Source organism: Cyprinodon variegatus, unplaced genomic scaffold, assembly GCF_000732505.1.
Source record: "Cyprinodon variegatus isolate N-32 unplaced genomic scaffold, C_variegatus-1.0 Scaffold244, whole genome shotgun sequence".
NCBI classification, from domain to species: domain Eukaryota; kingdom Metazoa; phylum Chordata; class Actinopteri; order Cyprinodontiformes; family Cyprinodontidae; genus Cyprinodon; species Cyprinodon variegatus.
Window position 1 is genome coordinate 448245 of NW_015150697.1, and position 20124 is coordinate 468368.

At 36.7% G+C, this 20124-nt stretch overlaps 1 protein-coding gene across 1 annotated transcript in view; it reads left to right on the top strand.

The window, feature by feature from the left end:
• shank3 (SH3 and multiple ankyrin repeat domains 3) overlaps nt 1-20124 on the top strand; it is a 285728-nt gene that overhangs the window by 197385 nt on the left and 68219 nt on the right. The window contains exon 15 of the mRNA XM_015381921.1: nt 19038-19151. Within this exon, the coding sequence (XP_015237407.1) occupies nt 19038-19151 (114 nt within the window). The remainder of the gene's footprint in view (nt 1-19037; nt 19152-20124) is intronic.

The following is a 20124-nucleotide window of genomic DNA, read 5'->3' on the forward strand; positions in this document are numbered from 1 at the left end:
CTATCTATCTATCTATCTATCTATCTATCTATCTATCTATCTATCTATCGATCTATCTATCTGTTAAAGTTTAAGTTGGTATGCGTATGTAGTTGTTATATTTTAGAAGCTGTTAATTATTAAACATCTCATTTAAAGATATTTGTAGCGGACAGGGTCACATGCTCTAGGCAAGGACATGACTCTCCAATCAGAGTAGCAGCAGGGTGCAAAGTCCTGCCCACGTACCTACCTGCTCCATGCTGACCACACCACCTGTCCTCCCATTTCGTTTTTTTAACACTTTTTTCAGCTTGTTTGTTTTCCAAACGCTCCCATATGGTGAACCCTGGCTGACAGGATTATCCCTCTTTTAGCTTCTAACTAAAATTAAAAGACCTGTTTGCGGCATGTACACCTAACGTACTGAGATGTAGCCTCTCAAAAAATGGTAATTAGAAGCAGAGCAGAAACCACAGTTAGGGAGTTAATCAGCGTATGAATAAACATGAACAGGATTGCTGTGGCATAAACAGAAGCTATTGACTGATGGAAATGCATATTCAACACAAACACTGATATGCTTTTTTGCTAACAGCCGCTCTCTGTTATCTACAATGTGATGCACAGTTTGACCTGCACTGACTCCTTTTCTGCCATGTGCAGTTAGACTTGTAGCTGCTGTGACGGGTTCGGAAAAAAAAAAAACGTACAGAAAGGTCACGGTTTTACCTGGTAGTGTCAGATATAGTAGCTTTCAGCAAATCTAAAGGAAAAAAGGTGTCCTGACCTCTTTTTGTAAAACCTAATGTTATTCACAGTTTTCCTGGTATTTCACACAATGACTAGGTTTGATTATATTCAAAAGCACTGAGTAAATAATCATAAAAGACCTGTAAATACAGCAGGGATTACATGTTTAGGTTTTTTAACTCAATAATCTAAAAATTAAGCAATATTCTCTCCCTAAATAATTATCGATCCTATTCTTAGATCACAGCATACATTGTTTAAACATCTAAAACAATCAGAATCAACAATATGTGAGTGTATAAACTTTAACATCTAAAACAGGGCTGTCATCCTAACAGTCCCCTCTTCTTTTATAGATAGAGAGAATAATCTAAAGAAAGTTATTCTAATTTTCTGCCTTGTCAAATCCAACCCTGCAGGAGAATAAAAGTGGTGAAAACATGATTTTTACAGATCAAAAAAGGTCTGGGGTCTTTTTGCAAACTCTATGCTCCTGTCTCATCTATGGTAGTAGTTAATAGCTAAAGCATAGTGGGATAAAGATTTTAAATCTGTCTGATTTATTTCTTCAGCTACATTCATCTTCAGTCATTATATATTGGTAACAGATGGAAAATAATCCACCAATCGCAGGAGTATTCCATAGTTCAAATGTACCAACCAAAAGCACATATTGGTCAACTGAAACAATAAAAAAGGAATAACTTTATCTTAACTGGTAATTAGATACTTAAAATAAAATAAAAACAGCTCACAACTGGAAATAAAGTGGATATAAGGTATTTATTTAAATGTCTGTTGCACATAATAACACTCGCAAGAATTATTAGGCTTTAAATTTGAAGGTTTATTGCATGGAGCATCTACTAGCTACTATAGTTTCTGTAGAGAAATTAAACCACACATTCCTTTTGTGCTTAAACAATTTCATAACATCTTTTGCTTTCAGGTAGGTATATTTTTTGCCATCAAGTAGCCATGCAAGTCCATCCATCCATTTTCCACCACGTTTATCCCTGCTGGGGTCACGAGGGGTGCTGGTGCCTATCTCCGGCAGTCTACGGGCAAGCGGCGGGGTACACCCATAAAAGGTTGCCAATCTATCGCAGGGCAGCACAGAGAAAATACGGACAAACAACCATTCACATGCACACTTACTCATAGGGAGAATTTAGAGAAGCCAATTAACCGTACAGCCATGTTTTTAGACTATGGGAGGAAGCCAGAGTACCCAGAGAGCACCCATACATGCAGAGGGAGAACATGCAAACTCTATGCAGAAAGCTGGGAATCAAACCCGGAACCTTCTTGCTGCAAGACAAGACATACCCAATGTGTCTCTGTGCAGCCCTGCCATGCAAGTCATTAAAGAAAAAGATTCCAACCCTGGCTGCACAAACCCAAGCCGTAGTTTGAAACTATTTCTATTAGCTTAGCTATTTGGGCTACGGTAGATTTTCTGTGGGATTAAGCCATATTGGCTTCATTCTCCATGTATATCATCGAGACTTGGCCATCAGTGACCCTGCTGCCATTTTCCCACTGTGACTTTCTGAACCCTTTTTTATCATTACTTACTATTGCACATCTGGAAAAGAGTAAAATAACCTCATCATCACCTTCATTACAAATTGTTAGATGTGATACTTAACTGAAGTTTGAGGAGAAAATATCTCCTTTCTATCTGGTAAATCCCACCCACTTACCAACAGCATGAAGGAGAGCTAATCTATTAGTCACTGCATCTTTTAGTCATAATAGTATGACTGTTGTTGGGAATGAGTCTTTGCCACATAATGACTGTTGTTTTCATGACTGTTATCTAAACTAATGTATATTCTGTTAAGTTTAAAGTATCAGTGTTGGTCAGTGTTTAGTGATGTCTGTCATTAAATTCTTATTCAGCTTTTTTGTAAACTTGATTCAAGTTGGCACACAGTGTAGGTCTTAGTTTAAAAATTGAGGCTCGCTCTTAGTTATAGAAATAGAAAGTTAAAACTGTATAGAAAAAAATAAAAAGCAGCTGACAGTTGCTTTTTATTTGATGCTATTCCATAGTCTTTTCATAACATCTGGAATTGGATTTATTTATCGTTTGATTGTAGCTGCTTATTTAACTGCATAGGTTCACTTTAGGTAGTTTTGTTCCCTAAAAATGTTGAGATGAAGAAAGAAAGAATGAGAAATAATAGCTATGTCATGCAGCTCTCTTTAGGCGTATAAGGCATGTGAGAGGGGAGGACATAAGATGTGAGGCAAAGAGGGATCCCTCTGAGTCAGCCTTGGAGTTTTCCTCCCTCCTGTCTTCCTCCTCCTCCCACTATAATTTACAACAGTCCTGCCTTCCACTCTTCCTTTTTTTTTTTTTTTACTTTTCTTCCTCTTTGTTCTCCTATTTCCGCTGATTCGAATGTCATTCACAAAATTCTTTCTTGTTCTTACCATGCTTGCCTTTTTTCTGAAATTTGTAGAGTCTTGAGGATTTCTCCTTTTTCCATCCCCTCTGAGTCTCTCTCAGTGGAATACTGATGAGCCAGACTGCACCACTCCCTCAGCCTCTTCTAAGCTAAGGAAGTCCTGGGGAGATGAGCACGCAAAAATCCCCGGTGTAACTTTAAATCAGAGCAGTGACAAACCCTTCTATTTGTTGGCTCTGTACTTGACTCAATCTTTTGTCTTCTCTAGAGCCCACTTGCCCTTTTTCACATCACCTTCTTAATTGCTTGTCACCTCTGTTCCTTTTTCCTGCCTCCATATTCAGCCTCTTCATGAAGCTTAATTTCCTCCCTCTTATTCCCCTCACTTGTATTTGATTTCAATTCTAATATGTTTTTTGACATACATTGCCCTGTCTCCTCTCAAGGAGTCCCACCTCTCCCCATAAGCATCAAAGGTACTCTCTCCCTCTCTCTCTTGTATTTTGGATGCAGTGGCCAGTATGAGTTCACTACTGTAAATTGCTGTTCTCCACTAAATTGTGCAAGTTGTTTGAGCTAATATGCCACCATGTCTTTAATTGTGTGAGTCTTCTTTCATAAAGATACTACATTGCTTTAACACAGAATTGAGCTGTCCTTTAATAAAGACTGCAGGGACCCAAATCTAATAATTGCTGCACTTTGCTTATTGGAATGCACTCACTCACCTTCACAAGCTTTAGACACACATACACCAACTTCCTCCGCAACCAACACACACACACACCTAATACACAAAACTACCAGCTATGCTGACAGATATATGTTTTACAAACTTCCTACTCAGCGGTATTTCTTTTTCATTATAGAATAAGATTTTCTACTATATGCACTGCAGGCATTAATGCAAGTATCTCCAGACTGTTGAAGGTCAAAAGGTTTATTTCACCAACGCTCTTGATCCAGAATAAAGTCTTTTAAATATATTCTAAGGATATGATTTCAGGAGTTTATATTAAGTTCTGTTTTTGCAATTATATACAGCTTTTTTAAATCTCTTTTTTTTATTATATACATATATGTATAGGTATTAACTCACCATGCAGGTTTTGAAGTTTTTTACGTTTGTTTTCCAGGAAAACCACATGTGGCACATTGTTTAAACAGCTTGTAGACCCACCTTGACCAGCATTAACAGAGTGGTCATGTTCTTAATGACATTAATGATGTTTCCATCCAAATGTCATGCAAAAATGACGATGAAAAATGTGAATTAGATTACATTTGGGTGTATTAAAAAGGAAATAGAAGTAACAGACTACCACAGATCGGTGATGGGCCGACTTTTTAATAAATGTCGCAATTTTCACTAACTTACTCATGTCTGCTAGTATTAGTGTTGTGACATGCCATCAGGAGATGTTGAGAGAGAAATGTGGATCTAATGGGATGGCATGTGAGGAAACAGCTGATCCCTCAATGGAACATTAAAAAAATGTGCATTGGTTCAAATTTTGCTGTTTCCATCAAGCTCTTCTAATGCAACACTTAAAATGCGCATAAAAACTATGGAAAAAAGTCTTAGAACTATCTCACCTAACAGAGGGTATACCTGAGATGTAGTCTTTGGCCTGTCTACTGTTTCTCTGAGCATTTCAAAGTCTAATCCCTTGGATAAATTCGTAGAGACACCCCGTCTTGGGATTGCTGACTTACTGAAATCTTTAACACTTGTGGATAATCTTTCTCTCTAAGGTCACACACTGTACATTCTGTGGACAGTCTCTTCTAATAACTCCTAGTTTTGTTGGAAGCCTTAGCTGCTTTACTAAAGTCATTGCTGATGTCTTTACACCTTGGCAATGTAATAAAATGCCCCAGATCAACAGAGTGCCAAAACTCCTAATGCTTTGGGAACTATTGCAAATGATCCATTAATAGGGTACAATCCTTGAGGAACCTGTTGTTATAACTTTCCTTATTAAATTTCATTGACATATGACTTAAGTAATTACATAAATTACATACACAAATTTCAGTTTTCTCTCCATTATTTTTACCCTAATTCTTGAATGATAACTATATATGACCATGTATATTGAATGTTGTGTGTTTATTACACACTTATTAAACTGCAAAAGGTCTACTACAAGTAGTAGACCCAACCTTTACCTGATGTTGGGGCAACTCAATATCAGGGCCTTTTAGGGCCTGTGATCTCAGTGTATATACACACCCTTTCATTTTCATTCAGCGCTTTTAGTGAGAAAGGGCTTTATTTTTGTAGTTAAGTACTGTTTTAACAGCAGAGAGATAATAATTTTGCCTGATGCATGCATGCCAGTATGCATCCTGGACGACCAGGGGTGAATGCCAAAGGGCCATTTCTTTCACTCAGAAATGTAAATACACATTCACATCGAATCCGTGTATCACTCGTTCTTTTTTTTCTTTCTTGTTTTTTGTTATTTGAAACTCACAATGAAAGTATAAGGAAGAACTCTATTTTATTCTAAATTTGTTTCACAAAGTAACATTGAAAAACGAAGAGCAGTTCCGTCTTCTAATCATCATTTACATATTTATATAGATAAATATGTAAATGGTGAGATTTATAAATAAAAAAACAGATTCATTATACAACAGATAAATTCATTTTTTTACTTCGCTTTGGCTTTTTTAATCACCTCTTAATAACCTAGGCTGCTGGACTTAATTTAGAAAACAAATTCAGCTGTTCTGCCACCCGATCAACTCTTCAATCCCAAATCCTCCTGAAACAATCATTATCAAATTTGATCAAAAAGAAAGTATTGGATAAATTAAACATTTGTATTTTAATAAATATGTGAAATCAAACATAAAAAAGTAGGCAAAAATTCCAACCAAACTAACCCAACAGTGATAAGTATATATATTTATCAGTCAGGGCAGTATAGGCTTGTGACATCCTAAAGACTTGCCTGCTTGCAGCGCAGCTCAATGCTCCATCTGGAGCAACCGATTTACCTGTTATCCCTATTGTAGAGGGCTACTTGGATGCTGTGGGGCAGAAGTGAATTGTGCATTTTTGGCAAATTCATTGGACCAAGAGCACCACCGCCCCTGTGAAGTAGGCAACGAGAAATTTGTAGGAGTTGAAAAATCTAATCTTTTGTTTATATTCTCGTTGTTTGAAAAAACACAACTAGTGACTAGATGTGAGTCTAGATGGGAGGTGATAGAGCACAGTGGAAACAAGCTTCTTTTTTTTAAATCTAAAATGGATTTATTTAATGAAATCTGCTTAAAGTAAAGACAAATTCATACATTTTCTATGTCTTTTAAGATGCATTTTCTCAATTTACAGTACGTAGACCATAGCATAAAAATTTATACTTTCCCTTTTTAAATTCTATTTTCAGTTTGAAATCTCAGTGAATTATATATTAAATTGTTAGAGTAAGTAGTTTACATATGGAAATGATAGTACTATTTCTGTTTCTCTTCTATGTTAAACTATTATTCTGTATCTCTTTAACAGTTGCTTTTATATTAGCATACTGCTTTAAAACACCTCCTGTGGGTAATTTTTAAGTTCTGATTTAGTTTGATACTATGTGGATTAAACATCATTACAACTATTTGCTTCCTAAATGTAAGTGTAGAGTTTCTAACGGTACCCCACCAGTTCTTTTGTAGCTGATACCTATTAAACATTTGCAGTCAATAATCAAGCATGTTATGCCGCTAGATTAACACTGGGTGGCACTTTTGATGACGTGTTTTCACTATGGCTTTTGAAGGCCAGGTTGTGTTTCTTAAACATTTGTTGCCATTTGGTAAACAGAGAAAAAATTTTCATTCTTGTTTCAGTACAAGAACAGTCAATAACATGGTTTTACCATCAAAATATGCATATTTTATTTGTTGTATCAAAAGTCAAAGTTTGATGCATTCACAGTTGATGGAGAATAAATTATAAGTGGCATATAGTATTCATCCTTTATTAATTAATAGTCATAACCTTCATAAGAATTTATTATAAATAAATAGACATTAAATACAGAATAAAGATACATGAATAGCTAAGGTTAGAGCGTCAAACAAAGAAGGAAGAAAATTAAAATAAGCTCAACCACTCCTCTGAAAAACGCAGCCAAACAAACACACACACGTACAGGGGTGCACTGAAGCATGCAGGCAGGGCGTGTGAAGAGTATAAATAGCTCCGCATCCTCACTGATTCTATTTTTAAACCAGAAGTCGTGACTGCCTTAACCAAGGGCAAGATGTGAAAGCATCAGGCACACAGACAGCAATACTGTACTCAACTTTTCAGCAGACGGCAGACTTCTGGGTAAACATGAATAAGTAGGACTCTGTTCAACAACTGCTGTTCCCTTTTTTTTTTTCAGTTTTCTGTTTGCGTCCTGCTTCTTTCGGTGTCAAAGCCTCGTTCTGCCAGGCTCCCTCCCTCTGCATTTCTCCCTGAAGCCCGCCGTAATGATACCATGTTGTCTAATCGGGCTTTGTGGTTAGTTTTTTCATCGCTGCCATTAGTGTCCCAGTGAGACGCTAAGCAATCAACAACGGACACACACTGTCAGACAGCAGAATGTTTCGCACAAAATCAGATTCTACCTTCATAAAACAGCATAACCCTGCAGCATTATTACCACACAAGGTCGAGTTTTAATTTATTGTGTGTGTATAGTAAAAAGAGCTTTGTATGTGTGTGATAGGAGTGGGATTTACAGAAAGACCAAAAGTAAAGTAAGATTTTAGGATCTTGAATAAAGAAAACAAATACATTGCCACAGATATCGCTAAGTCCTGGGTTACTTCTTTGTAATGCTGTGCTTTCCTCCATCTGTCTGCTGTTATGGTTTTAGATCTTTTACCTTTTGGAAGGAGTTAGCATGGAAAGAGATAATCTTTTCTTGACCAGCTAATTCTTTCTTCCTACCTTCTAAAATGCCCGGCTGTTTTAATTGTTGTTGTCTTAGTAGTTCATTTATCTGCATCATCAACAAGTTCAATCAACTCTGATATGCTTAGTTGATGTGAGCGGATGGTAATTTTCTTAAAAGATTCAGCCAGATGCTTCTGTCATCAATGGGATGGTATATAAGCAATGATTAATCGTTGCCAAATGATTTCATACATATCAGTTTAGTCAAAAAGGGTCCACAAACAGTACAAAGCAGTTATTTCAGCGTCTTTTTTAAGATAGTCATCTTTATTTTTATTCTCCATGTCTTACATTCAAAAACACTAAGCTTAATGTTTTATTAAAAAAAATAGGATTAAATGGTTATTTCTCTTTGGTTAGATCAGTTTTTTTATTTATTATGTATTATTTCCCATACCTGTCCTTAATGCAAGTCATTTGTGGATAATTTTGGAAAACTGTAATGATGATGTAAAGACTTTCAGCCAGCTTCTGATTGGAAAATGTACAACATTAGAGTATGACCAACCAATGTATCAAATCCAGGAACAACAGTTAACCATGTTCTATGCAGACGATGGGATTGCTTTTTTCTCTCAATAAAACTAGTCCTGTGACGGCATGAAGTCAAAGCTACTAAGAGAGGAAGAAGCCAGTGTTGCTCATTTTATTTCTCCTGAGATTTAAATGTTTATACTTAACATGTAGGTGCTAGAAGCGCTTAAAACTGAAAGTAAATTGATTGGTTTTGCTCCCCATCTTGGCCAGTAAAACTGAATCTGACTCTCTTGCCATACTGAAAAGCAACATAAAATACCAGAATATTTTTTTTTATATATTTAAAGTGATGTGACCTTATTTCTTGGAAAGATGGACCGTGATCTGGTGAAACAAAAATGAAAGTACCTGGCCTCACTAAGCTTTAGTTCCATTGAGAGGAAAATGATGATTGTTGCAAGCCTGAATGCACCGTCCCATCTGCTACGTACAGGGGTGACAGTATGAAAACAGGCAGACACATTTTGCTGCAGCTGTTGCTGCTGCTGGGTTCCTGTGGTTAATTGTGCTTTGTGAATGTGAGAGTCCCTCAGGACAAAACTAGTTGTCATTATTAAGTTAAACTCTTTGGATTATTACAATCTTCCTTCAAATTGTAACCTCAGTTAAAAAGTCCAACCTCAACCAGGATTCTGCAGTCTTTGTAGTGAAAGGGCAGGCAAATATGGAAGTCAAATGTTAAGTTTAATTGTGTGTAACGCGTCTGTAGCAGCAGCACAGCTCCAGCATAATCAGTTTTAGTTTAGTTTTATTGATGTTACTCAGTTTTGTGTTCTTTTTTTTTTGTTACTTGAACTTCCTGTCATCTCTAAAACCACTCTGAATTGTTCATACAGCATTTCATTCAACATTACTTCACCAGACTCTAACCTTTGTTCAATTTTTTGTCAAAAAGAAAGCTTGTAAAGCTAATAAAACTGTCTAAAACAGAAAAAGCATAAGAAAATAGCACATTCTGAGCATGGATAAGGTGGCGCGGGGCTAAACATTCTTCCAAAGCACTTTGGCCATGGCTTCTCCTTGGTGCACTTTTTTCATTACATGTCTAAAGTGTAATGAAGCAGAGCAGGGAAAGAGGACAACAGAAAGAAAATGCATTGCAAAGTCTAAGTGCTTCATGCAGCATACAGCATATAGAGATTGTGGTATTGCAGAAAGTAGGAAGGTACTTTAGCAAGTCTACACTGTTTTGCTTTGGTCTGCAGGGTTTTAACACAGTTTATGACAGAAAAATGTATACAGAAAATGCAACAGAAAATTTCTGCTTTCCAGATATTTTCTATGTTTATGTTGGCTTAATGTATAAAAGTGTTGATCCTTGAGTGTTGTTAATATCTCCTGCCATTATGACAAAGGTCACATAGATGGGAGAGTCCAAAACTGTGAATTCTGATAAGGAAAAATCCTAGTGTGCAGCATGGTGTTCACGAGTGACTTTGACTTTGTGGATAAGACCTTGTGATTCCTGCTTGACCTATGGTGTTGATTATGGTTTAGAGGCCGACTGTGTTGTAAAAGCATGTGTCCAGCTGAGGTGTTGATTGCTAAAGTTAATGAGCTGTAATTCAGCTCAAGCCCAGGAGAATATTTTTATGATGATATTATGATATCTAACCAGTTTTTCTTATTAAACAGCGGTTTATTACATCATATTGGGATGTGTTGTGAAATATTGTTTCGCATTATTGTTGTAAAGATTCCTCACAGATTCATAATATCCTCCTGAAATCTGCTCAGTGTAAGCTCAGACATGTTTGTTTATTAACCCACTTTATGCTCTGTCAAGCAAAAAAGAAAACTGGCAGAAGCTGGAACAGAAGGACATTATCTGTTCATGGCAGGTACAGTTTTTTTTTTATCTGTTTTTATGAGTGGACACACATTTTGGTGCAGATGCATTATTTTTGCTGTAGTTTCTTTCATCTGCACTCCCATTTTTTTTTTTTTAACCTCATGGTCATTACCAGATACTGGGTTTCATCCTTTTTAATGATCTGCTAAGCCTTTACTGCAATGTCGTTTACATGCTGTTTGTTTGTGGGCCTTTCCAGTCGATGTTTACTCTAACGAGGAAATCTATTCTCAGTTAGGTTAAGATTAGCACTATCAAGATTGGACAATTAAGAATATTCCACTCTGCTTTGATAAGCTCCAGGGTTAGATGGTCTTTATGTTTTGTTTCATGGCAGCTGAAATGCCACCTGTCAATCTTACTGAATTTAGCTGGATGTGAGCAGACAGTATCTCTATGAACTCCTGTGAATTAATTCTGCTTCTGTCCTGTGTCACTTCACTAATAAACAGAAGTGTCCCAGTGAGTGCTGTGTACTTGGTTGGCTGTTCTGTAGGTGTTTCTCTTCATCAGGGTTATTATTCTGTGACAATCCACCCAGTGTTGTCTTATGTGGATGAGCAGGTTTCTTTTTTGTTGAATTAATTTGTGCTTTCTTTTTTTTTTTTTTTTTCTTCTGGATATACAAAACTTTAGATTTTGCAGCTCCTACTTTTGTAGCAGTTTTTGGAGCTTAAGGATGGCTTGTTTCACCTACAGATGGAGCTCTTTTAACACATGTGTCAAGTTGAGTGGAGCCAAATGATGAGATGAAACCAAGGTGGTTTCTTGCAGATTTAATATAAAGCAGGAGCAGATGCAAAAATCCAAGATTAAATACAGAAAACAAAGAACATGTAGGTTCAGGGCAAAAGCTTTCAAATGCAAACTTAACACCTCAAATCTCAAAATTTTAGTGATGAATGCTCTATGAATCTAACTGGCTATCCATGTGTTAGGAGGCGTAGGTCAAACTGAAATCTAAATCCAACTGAAAATCTGAAACAGAGCTGAAAATATACAGGTCCTTCTCAAAATATTAGCATATTGTGATAAAGTTAATTATTTTCCATAATGTAATGATAATACTTGAACATTCATATATTTTAGATTCATTGCACACTAAATGAAATATTTCAGGTATTTTATTGTCTTAATATGGATGATTTTAGCATACAGCTCATGAAAACCCAAAATTCCTATCTCACAAAATTAGCATATCATGAAAAAGGTCTCTAAAAGAGCTATCCACCTAATCATCTGAATCAACAAATTAACTCTAAACACCTGCAAAAGGTGGCCTTTGAAACTCCCAGCCTGGTTCATCACTCAAAACCCCAATCATGGGTAAGACGGCCGACCTGACTGCTGTCCAGAAGGCAATCATTGACACCCTCGAGCAAGAGGGTATGACACAAAAATATATTTTTGAACGAATAGGCTGTTACCAGAGTGCTGTATCAAGGCTCCTCAGTGGGAAGTTTGTGGGAAGGAAAAAGAGTGTCCGAAAACGCTGCCCAATGAGAAGAGGTGACCGGACCCTGAGGAAGATTGTGGAGAAGGGACGATTCAAGAGCTTGGGGGACCAGCGGAAGCATTGGACTGAGTCCGGAGTAGAAACATCCAGAGCCACCGTGCACAGGCGTGTGCAGGAAATGGGCTACAGGTGCTGCATTCCCCTGGCCAAGCCACTTTTGAACCAGAAACAGCGGCAGGGGAGTCTTACCTGGCCTATAGAGAAGCAGCGCTTGACTGTTGCTCAGTGGTCCAAAGAACTTTTTTCAGATGAAAGCAAATTTTGCATGTCATTTGGAAATCAAGGTGCCAGAGTTTGGAGGAAGACTAGGGAGAAGGAAATGCCAAAATGCCAGAAGTCCAGTGTCAAGTACCCACCGTCAGTGGTGGTCTGGGGTGCCATGTCAGCTGCTTGTGTTGGTCCACTGTGTTTTATCAAGGGCAGGGTCAATGCAGGTAGCTATCAGGACATTTTAGAGCACTTCATGCTTCCATCTGCTGAAATGCTTTATGGAGATGAAGATTTAATTTTTCATCACGACCTGGCACCTGCTCACAGTGCCAAAACCACTGGTAAATGGTTTTCTGATCATGGTATCGCTGTGCTCAAATGGCCTGCCAACTCTCCTGACCTTAACCCCTTAGAGAATATGTGGGATATTGTGAAGAGAAAGTTGAGAGATACAAGACCGAACACTCTGGATGAGCTAAAGGCCGCTATTGAAGCATCCTGGGCCTCCATAACACCTCAGCAGTGCAACAGGCTGATTGCCTCCATGCCACGCCACATTGAAGCAGTCATTTCTGCATAAGGATTCCCAACCAAGTATTGAGTGCATAACTGTACATTATGACTTTTTTTTTGTATTAAGAACACTTTTCTTTTATTGGTCGGATGAAATATGCAAATTTTTTGAGATAGGAATTTTGTATTTTTATGAGCTGCATGCCAAAATCATCCGTATTAAGAAAATAAAATACCTGAAATATTTCAGTTAGAGTGCAATAGAGTGAATCTAAAATATATGAATGTTCAAATTTTATCATTACATTACGGAAAATAATGAACTTTATCACAATATGCTAATATTTTAAGAAGGACCTGTATGATTATAGACCCTCTCCAAACAGTCTAACCAGATGTCTTTAATGTTACCAAGAGGAATAGGAATGAATGTTAGTCTTTAAAAGTTTAAAGCATGCAAATACATTCACCAACAGGTTTTTATTTGTTATTGTAATACTATTACTAAAGGAAATTAATTTAGTGGACAAAAATGCACCCAGCTTATTTCAGATTTTAATTTAAAAAACAAATCAAAAAATTACTTTTTTTAACACCCTCCTAAAAACTATTTAAGTGCACTTGACCTTTCCTACAGTTTTTTTCTACACTTTGGTTATGTACAGAAATATTTACATCAGTACATTTCTCTACTAATAATGTAGTACAATAACCATTGCAATTCTAATATACTCCGTGATCAGTAGCACTTTGTGAGGCATAGAGCCCTGAGGCAAAACTGTGGATATGGAAGTTAGTGAAGTTAACCAGGGCAGCTTTAAAGATCAAGCTGAGGTATTACCTTTTCTTTCATCCTTGCCAATGGAGAACAAAGAGCCCAGCTGGCACCTGTCTGCTGCAGAGACCCCACTACATTATAGACAGGCACGCAGACAAAGAGGGAGAACCAGACAGCAAATGGGAAAATCATTTGAAATACTGAGAAGGAGGCAGGGGCCAGGTGTGGAGTAAACAGAAAAAAACGGAGTATAACCATGAAATATATAGATTGTGCTTGTCCTCTCAGGAGACAGGGAGGGTAAAGTTGTGTTAAGGTAAGATCGCTGATCAGAGAGGGAGGATCAGTCCTCTGTATTATTTTTTTCTTTTTCTGGGGAATCAATAAACACCGTTTCACCTCTGTCATACACTGCTTCCCTCTTCAAGGAAGTTTCTGTCCTGCCTGGGAGTGTGACACCCTATGGCACGCAATAAGATAAGGAGATTAAACTAAATAATACCGATTTATCTTTGGGTTTACTGAGTGGATTGTGAAGTTCAGTTCTGCTGACATTTTTTTTTTTTTTTCTAATGACTACTTCTTAATAATAATCACTGAAATGTATAGATCTCACATTGGAGAAATTTACCTCTGCATTTAACCCATCCCCTTGGGGAGCAGTGGGCTGCCATCATGGGGTGCCCGGGGAGCAGTGTGGGGTTAAGGATCTTGCTCAGAGAGCCAGAGTGACAGTCTGTGGGAGCGGGGCTCAATCTCAGAACCCCAAATTTCCAAGCTCTAAGCCCTAACCACTGGGCCGCCACTCCCCACAAGTTCAGAGTGTATCCTAGAAGACAGTGGAGGGCATTTTAAAGATATCCTGCTTTAAGATAATGAGCTTAACTTTTATGTTCTAACAGTTTTAGCATGAGCTTCCCTCTTCATATGCATGTGAAAATGCATGTGTTTCAGAAAATCCTGCAATAGTTTGAAACACTTTTAAACATGATGAATATTCTAACATTTAGGAGTCACACTGGCTGTCTTTTAAAGAGTTACATCACCACAACATTTCCCCATGCCAGAGTGGAATATAGTTGGAGGAAGTAGAGTACATCATTTAGTGGGCTGTCTGCTGGCTGCAACATCGCACTGGCGTATCCTAGCAACAAGTTTAGAAGAAGGGCTCGCTCAGGCAAAGCCTTGGTTCCAGCCGGTGATCTCTGAGGATTCTGCATGTGTGTGCGAGCCGAGTGTGTCTGTTAGCTTGGTGGGGTAATAGATGAGTGCTGTAGAAATTAGCGTGCTGGCTCAGCCCTGCAGGGAAGATCAATATCAACTATACATTCATCACTAATTATCATGGCGGAAGTTAGTGGGAAACTCTCTTTTCCTTCAACCATCCTTGTGTCTTTAAAAGACTTCTTTTAGAAACACGGTAGATTTGTCTTTCACCTGGTCCTGCTGCTTTTCACATATCTGACCAGCATTTGTTGTAGGATATGCTGACAGTAGTACTTAGACGGAAGGTTGTGTGTGGGATTTTTAAGCAAGGTTGTTCAAGGTAATTATATCACAAAAAGTTTAAATGGTTCTGAAGGAAAACCAGTATGCAGGTAAAATGAAATCAGACATGGAGCAAAAAATTATAATAATTCTAAAAAATATACATTTTTATACAAAGTTCAGTCCTAAAATATAGTTAAAAAAATGTGACCTGAAGATTGTGAATATTTTTAAATCCAAAATAAGATAAGATAAGATAAGATAAGATAATCCTTTATTTGTCCCACAGTGGGGAAATTGCAGGAGCATTTTGTAAAAAAACAATGAGGCCAGAGTTACACAGGGCATACTGTAGCAGGATTTAACAGTATTGAGCAGGGTTAAAGAGCTGAACAAACAGTGACTACAGAACCAAAGAGGGAATATATGCCAAGGAGAATTGATGTGTGGAGGAAGAATCAGATGAGACTAATGAGCAGAGTAGAACAGCTGAGAGTGCAATCAGAAACAGACGTAGTCAAAGGCTGCGTTCGAATTTAGGCGCCAAGGTCTGATCGGATTCCAAGACTCCTCTTATGCGGCCTACAAATGTGCCCTTCTTTTACACTGGACACATTTGAAGGATATGTCTGGTGTATCCTCTCTATCCTTGGTTATCCCAGGATTCATTGCGAATTGAACCGAGCCGACTTCTCCATGCTCAGAGGAAAAAGGTACTTGGCATCGAACAGTGGTGAATATTGGAAGTTCCGTTAAATACAATACAAGCATGTGAATAGTTCTGTCTGAAATGAATTAAAATTGTTGTTTTAATGGTTATTCAGTCAGATATGTGGCGGTAATGTTTGATTTATCTAAAGGTTTTTATCTGTTACTGTGTAAATGGGTTTGGCTGTGATTTAAGGACAGGTTCTAATGGATCTGCAGTTTGGAGACTATAAATCTGATATGATTTTTTATTTTTTTATTGCTATTTTGTTGTTTTTTGTTGTTGAATATAAGAGATTTTGCAGATATATTTTTTCTACATACATTGTTTAGATTTACTTATATCTTTTTACCTCTTTTATAGAATAGAATAGAATAGAATAGAATAGAATAGAATAGAATAGAATAGAATAGAATAGAATAGAATAGAAAAATCCTTCATTATCCTACAATGGGGAAATTCTGGTGTTTACGGCAGAATTCAGCAAAGAAAAAAAGATGGTCACACAAATGTAGACCTTAGAAAAATGTATAAGAATAACATAATAGTGAAGAGTTAAAATATAAACAATAAAATACTGTACTGTAAAGTGTTTTAACAATATAAAAAATGGTGCACCCTGAGAATAAATAACCAAAATAAAGCTATGGAAATTTACAGTAATGGATATTTGATAATAGCAGCAACATCAGAGATGTGCACAATGACAGCAGCATATTATTTAACTGACTAAGATTTATATCATAACATTTGCTATAATTTGTTCATGCTCCTGGTGGTTGTCACCATTATTCCACTCTATTCTCATGAGTATATTCTTTGTTCACTTTACAATAAAACAAGGTTGCGTCCTTGGAGGACTAAGCCCATGAATTCAAACGCACCCAAGGAGAAAGAATTTAGAAACAGGAAGTGAACACAGCCCAGAAACTAAGAAGATATACACAAAAAAAGAAAACCCAGAAATGAATAATACTCAAATCCAAAAGAAGACAAAAAAAATTCAGAAACAACAAGGAAACCGGAAGTAAAGACAACAGAAAACAGAGAGAACTACACTTACCAAAAGGAAGATGTTAATAAGAAACTAGAGACAATATTTAATACAAGTCAAATAACTACTTATAGGCCTTATATTAAAAGAAAAAGCCTTATCTCACTGTTGTAAAAAATGTAAAACTGCAGTGTGTGGAAGTCAACACTAAGCTACTGTAAATGGAGCTCAGTGGTCATAGTGATTTTATTAATTTAAGAATAGTTCAAATTGAAATGTTTTATACAAACAGTGTTTCTGTTACTCTAATTTTTGTATTTGCTTTGAATTCATTCACTCGCACGTATTTGCACCCATAGCGTTTTTATGACTCGCATTTCCTTTGGATGAGTCTGTCATGTCAGTGTGCCTCTCTACCTGTGACCTGTCAGTCCTATTTTGCTCACTTTGAGTCCAGTCAGCTTTGGTCAGTTGCAACAGGCTGTCTATAACCCTCTGCCTTTGTGAAGTGGAAAACAACCCCTGCAGACTCAAAGCTTTAATATTCTTGTGATGTTTATTTTTTTTATTTTATTTTTTTATTTTTTTTGTGATTATTGCATTAAATCCCACGAATAGAAACATTTTGAGTTTCAATTCAAATCACTAACATCTGCTAAAGCTGGGCCCCCAGCTGGCTATCTGTGAGCCATCTCTTCATCACTTTCACTTTGAGATCATTTATCACTTTACCACAAACTCCCTGCAATATCTTTGTATCACTGCTTCATAGTTAATGCCTTAGTGTAACACCCTACACATATATAAATCAATGTCATCTATGATGATTTACTTTATGATTTTTTTCCTAAAGTGCTAATTTTTTGCTTGATCTATTATATTACGTGTTGTAGTGTTCTGCCCATACCCTTTCCTACTGTGGCAAAAACACAGTTTTACCAGCGCACAAACTCTGAAATCCAAAAACTGTTTTTTAATTTAGTATGGGCAACTAACTTAGATTTGAGTTTTAGTTTTCATAATTTTATTTACAATATATTTCTGACATGCCTGGAAGGAAAGACTTAACATAGATTTAAGGAGAGGTAGAGATATTTATGCTTTGGTTGTAAGGGAAATGTGCATATTTGCATCCTTCATTGCATGGAACATGGACTGCCTATGATGTAAATATTTGTCATAATAACTACATGAAAGCTTTCATCTCAATATTGTGAGTTTAAACCTGAGTATAAAAAAGTATAATTAGAAAAACATGGTGATGTCACGGCAAATATGGCATGCGCCATTCTAACCAGTAGAACACTAGTTTCCACATTATTGATCCGGATAAACATGCACTATACCATGGGTCTTCAACGTTTTCCAGGGCAAGGACCCCAAACTGATGGCGAGATGGAGCGGGGACCCCTAATTATATATATTGCATGAAACTGGTCCTATAGTCACTTTATTTCATATGGAGTAATATAATGAAAGTAATTTCTCCCTGCGATTATTATTAAAGTATTTCTGATTCCTGGTTGATGGGACAGGTGTTGTGAATGAAACGGTGCCCAGCTTGAAAGAGCTCCTGTGTGTTGCTGAATGTGTGCATTGATGACTGAAAGTGTGTTGAATTCATTTCAATGTGGATTTAAAGACATTTCAATTAGTGGAAAAAACTGCAGGGAGGAATATATTAAAAAAAGTCTAATCAACTAAAACTATTGAGACCCCCCTGCAGTACCTCTGTGGACCCCCTAGGGGTCGCGGACCCCCTGTTGAAGACCTCCGCACTATACATCAACATGCACACACACTTGAAAGATGTAAAATAACTTGATGAGATACAAAATCCACTTTTTTCACAATTAAAGCACTTTTTTATGTGCCAGCAAACGTGGCAAGATAAAAAAAAAAGCAGTGTAAAAGGAACCAACTATAAATTACTATGAAGTTTGCATCGTGTACAGGTGACAGTTCAATGATTGTTTTCCACTTTTATGTCATGTCACTTTTATTGCAACATTTAGCCCATCAATAGGGAATGAGATTTTGAACACCATTATAACAGGGTGACTTTTTACAAACTATGGAGAAGCTTTCAAACAAAGTGAAAAGTTATCCATGCATATTTAGTTTTCTTTATCCATGTTATGTATTTGTTAGACAAAAATGTTACTTCTTGTTGTTGTATTCACAATTTCACAATTTATTTTATCTTTTCTCTATACTTATTTTATTCATGCTCTATGTTCACCTGAGTGTTTTAGTCATTTTCCAACATGCAAAAGCCTCTTCAGCCTGTTTTATCACATTAATAGTGATGATCCTCTTGTCTTCTCTCTGTATTAGTACTAAGTATAGGTGAAGGAGGTTTCTGGGAAGGCACCGTCAAAGGAAGAACAGGCTGGTTTCCAGCAGATTGTGTGGAAGAAGTTCAAATGCGACAGTATGACCCAAGATTAGGTAAGAAATTGTAATTCACATTTCCATACAAAATTAAGAAAAATCATTTTGGTTGCTGGCTTATTTACACAAAGGAACCATAAATTCACATTGTAGAATTTCTTTTGCATTAATGTGTGTGTGTGTACATACAACAGATGTCTAACCATCAGAGTGAGGACCATTTTTCCAATTTCACCATTACAATGAGTGATGTAAAGTGAGGACATTTTGTTCGTCCTCACAAGTTTTTTTGATAATGGTTAGGTTTAGGGCTAAGTTGACAATTGGGTGAGGGTCAGGGTGGGGTATGCATTGGTAATGGTAAGGTTTAGGGTTAGGTCATAGAAAGGGTTGAAAATGACTGAAAATCAATGAAACTCAATGGGAATCAACACATGGTCCTCATTACATATAGCAGAACAAGTAGGTGTGTGTGTGTGTTTGCCTTTTCTTCTCAGCTGAAACACAATTTGTTTGCATGTTTACCTTTTAATCTTCTTTGCTTTATAATTCTCAGAATATGTACAAATCAGGATTCGTTTCACAAGTGGTGTTTGGTTAATCAGTTTGATAATCCACATTTTTTCAAATGTTAATTTTTTTAATTTATTTATAATGAACCACATGTTGCTGTTTGGTGTCCATTCTGAGTGAGCCTGCCCCTCACCAACTATCTCCTTAAAAAAACACACTAACAAATTGTTTCAAAAGTACAGATTGAGAAAGCATAGGGAATTTATATCAGCCTATCCTAAAATAAATCATACCTTTTTAAGTGTCATTTTTATTATATATAAGCAAAATGTAATGTTAAGTGCCTTACTTATTATTTGCTGGTTTTTACAAAGTGTCATGAAATATACTCAAAAAACTTATTTACACTTAGTTTTAGCATTTTTGCTTATGCAATTAACAGTATAAAGATATGGGACACTGATCATACTCATGCCTTTTTTTTAAAAAGAGAGATAATTTAGAGTTTTCACTCTCC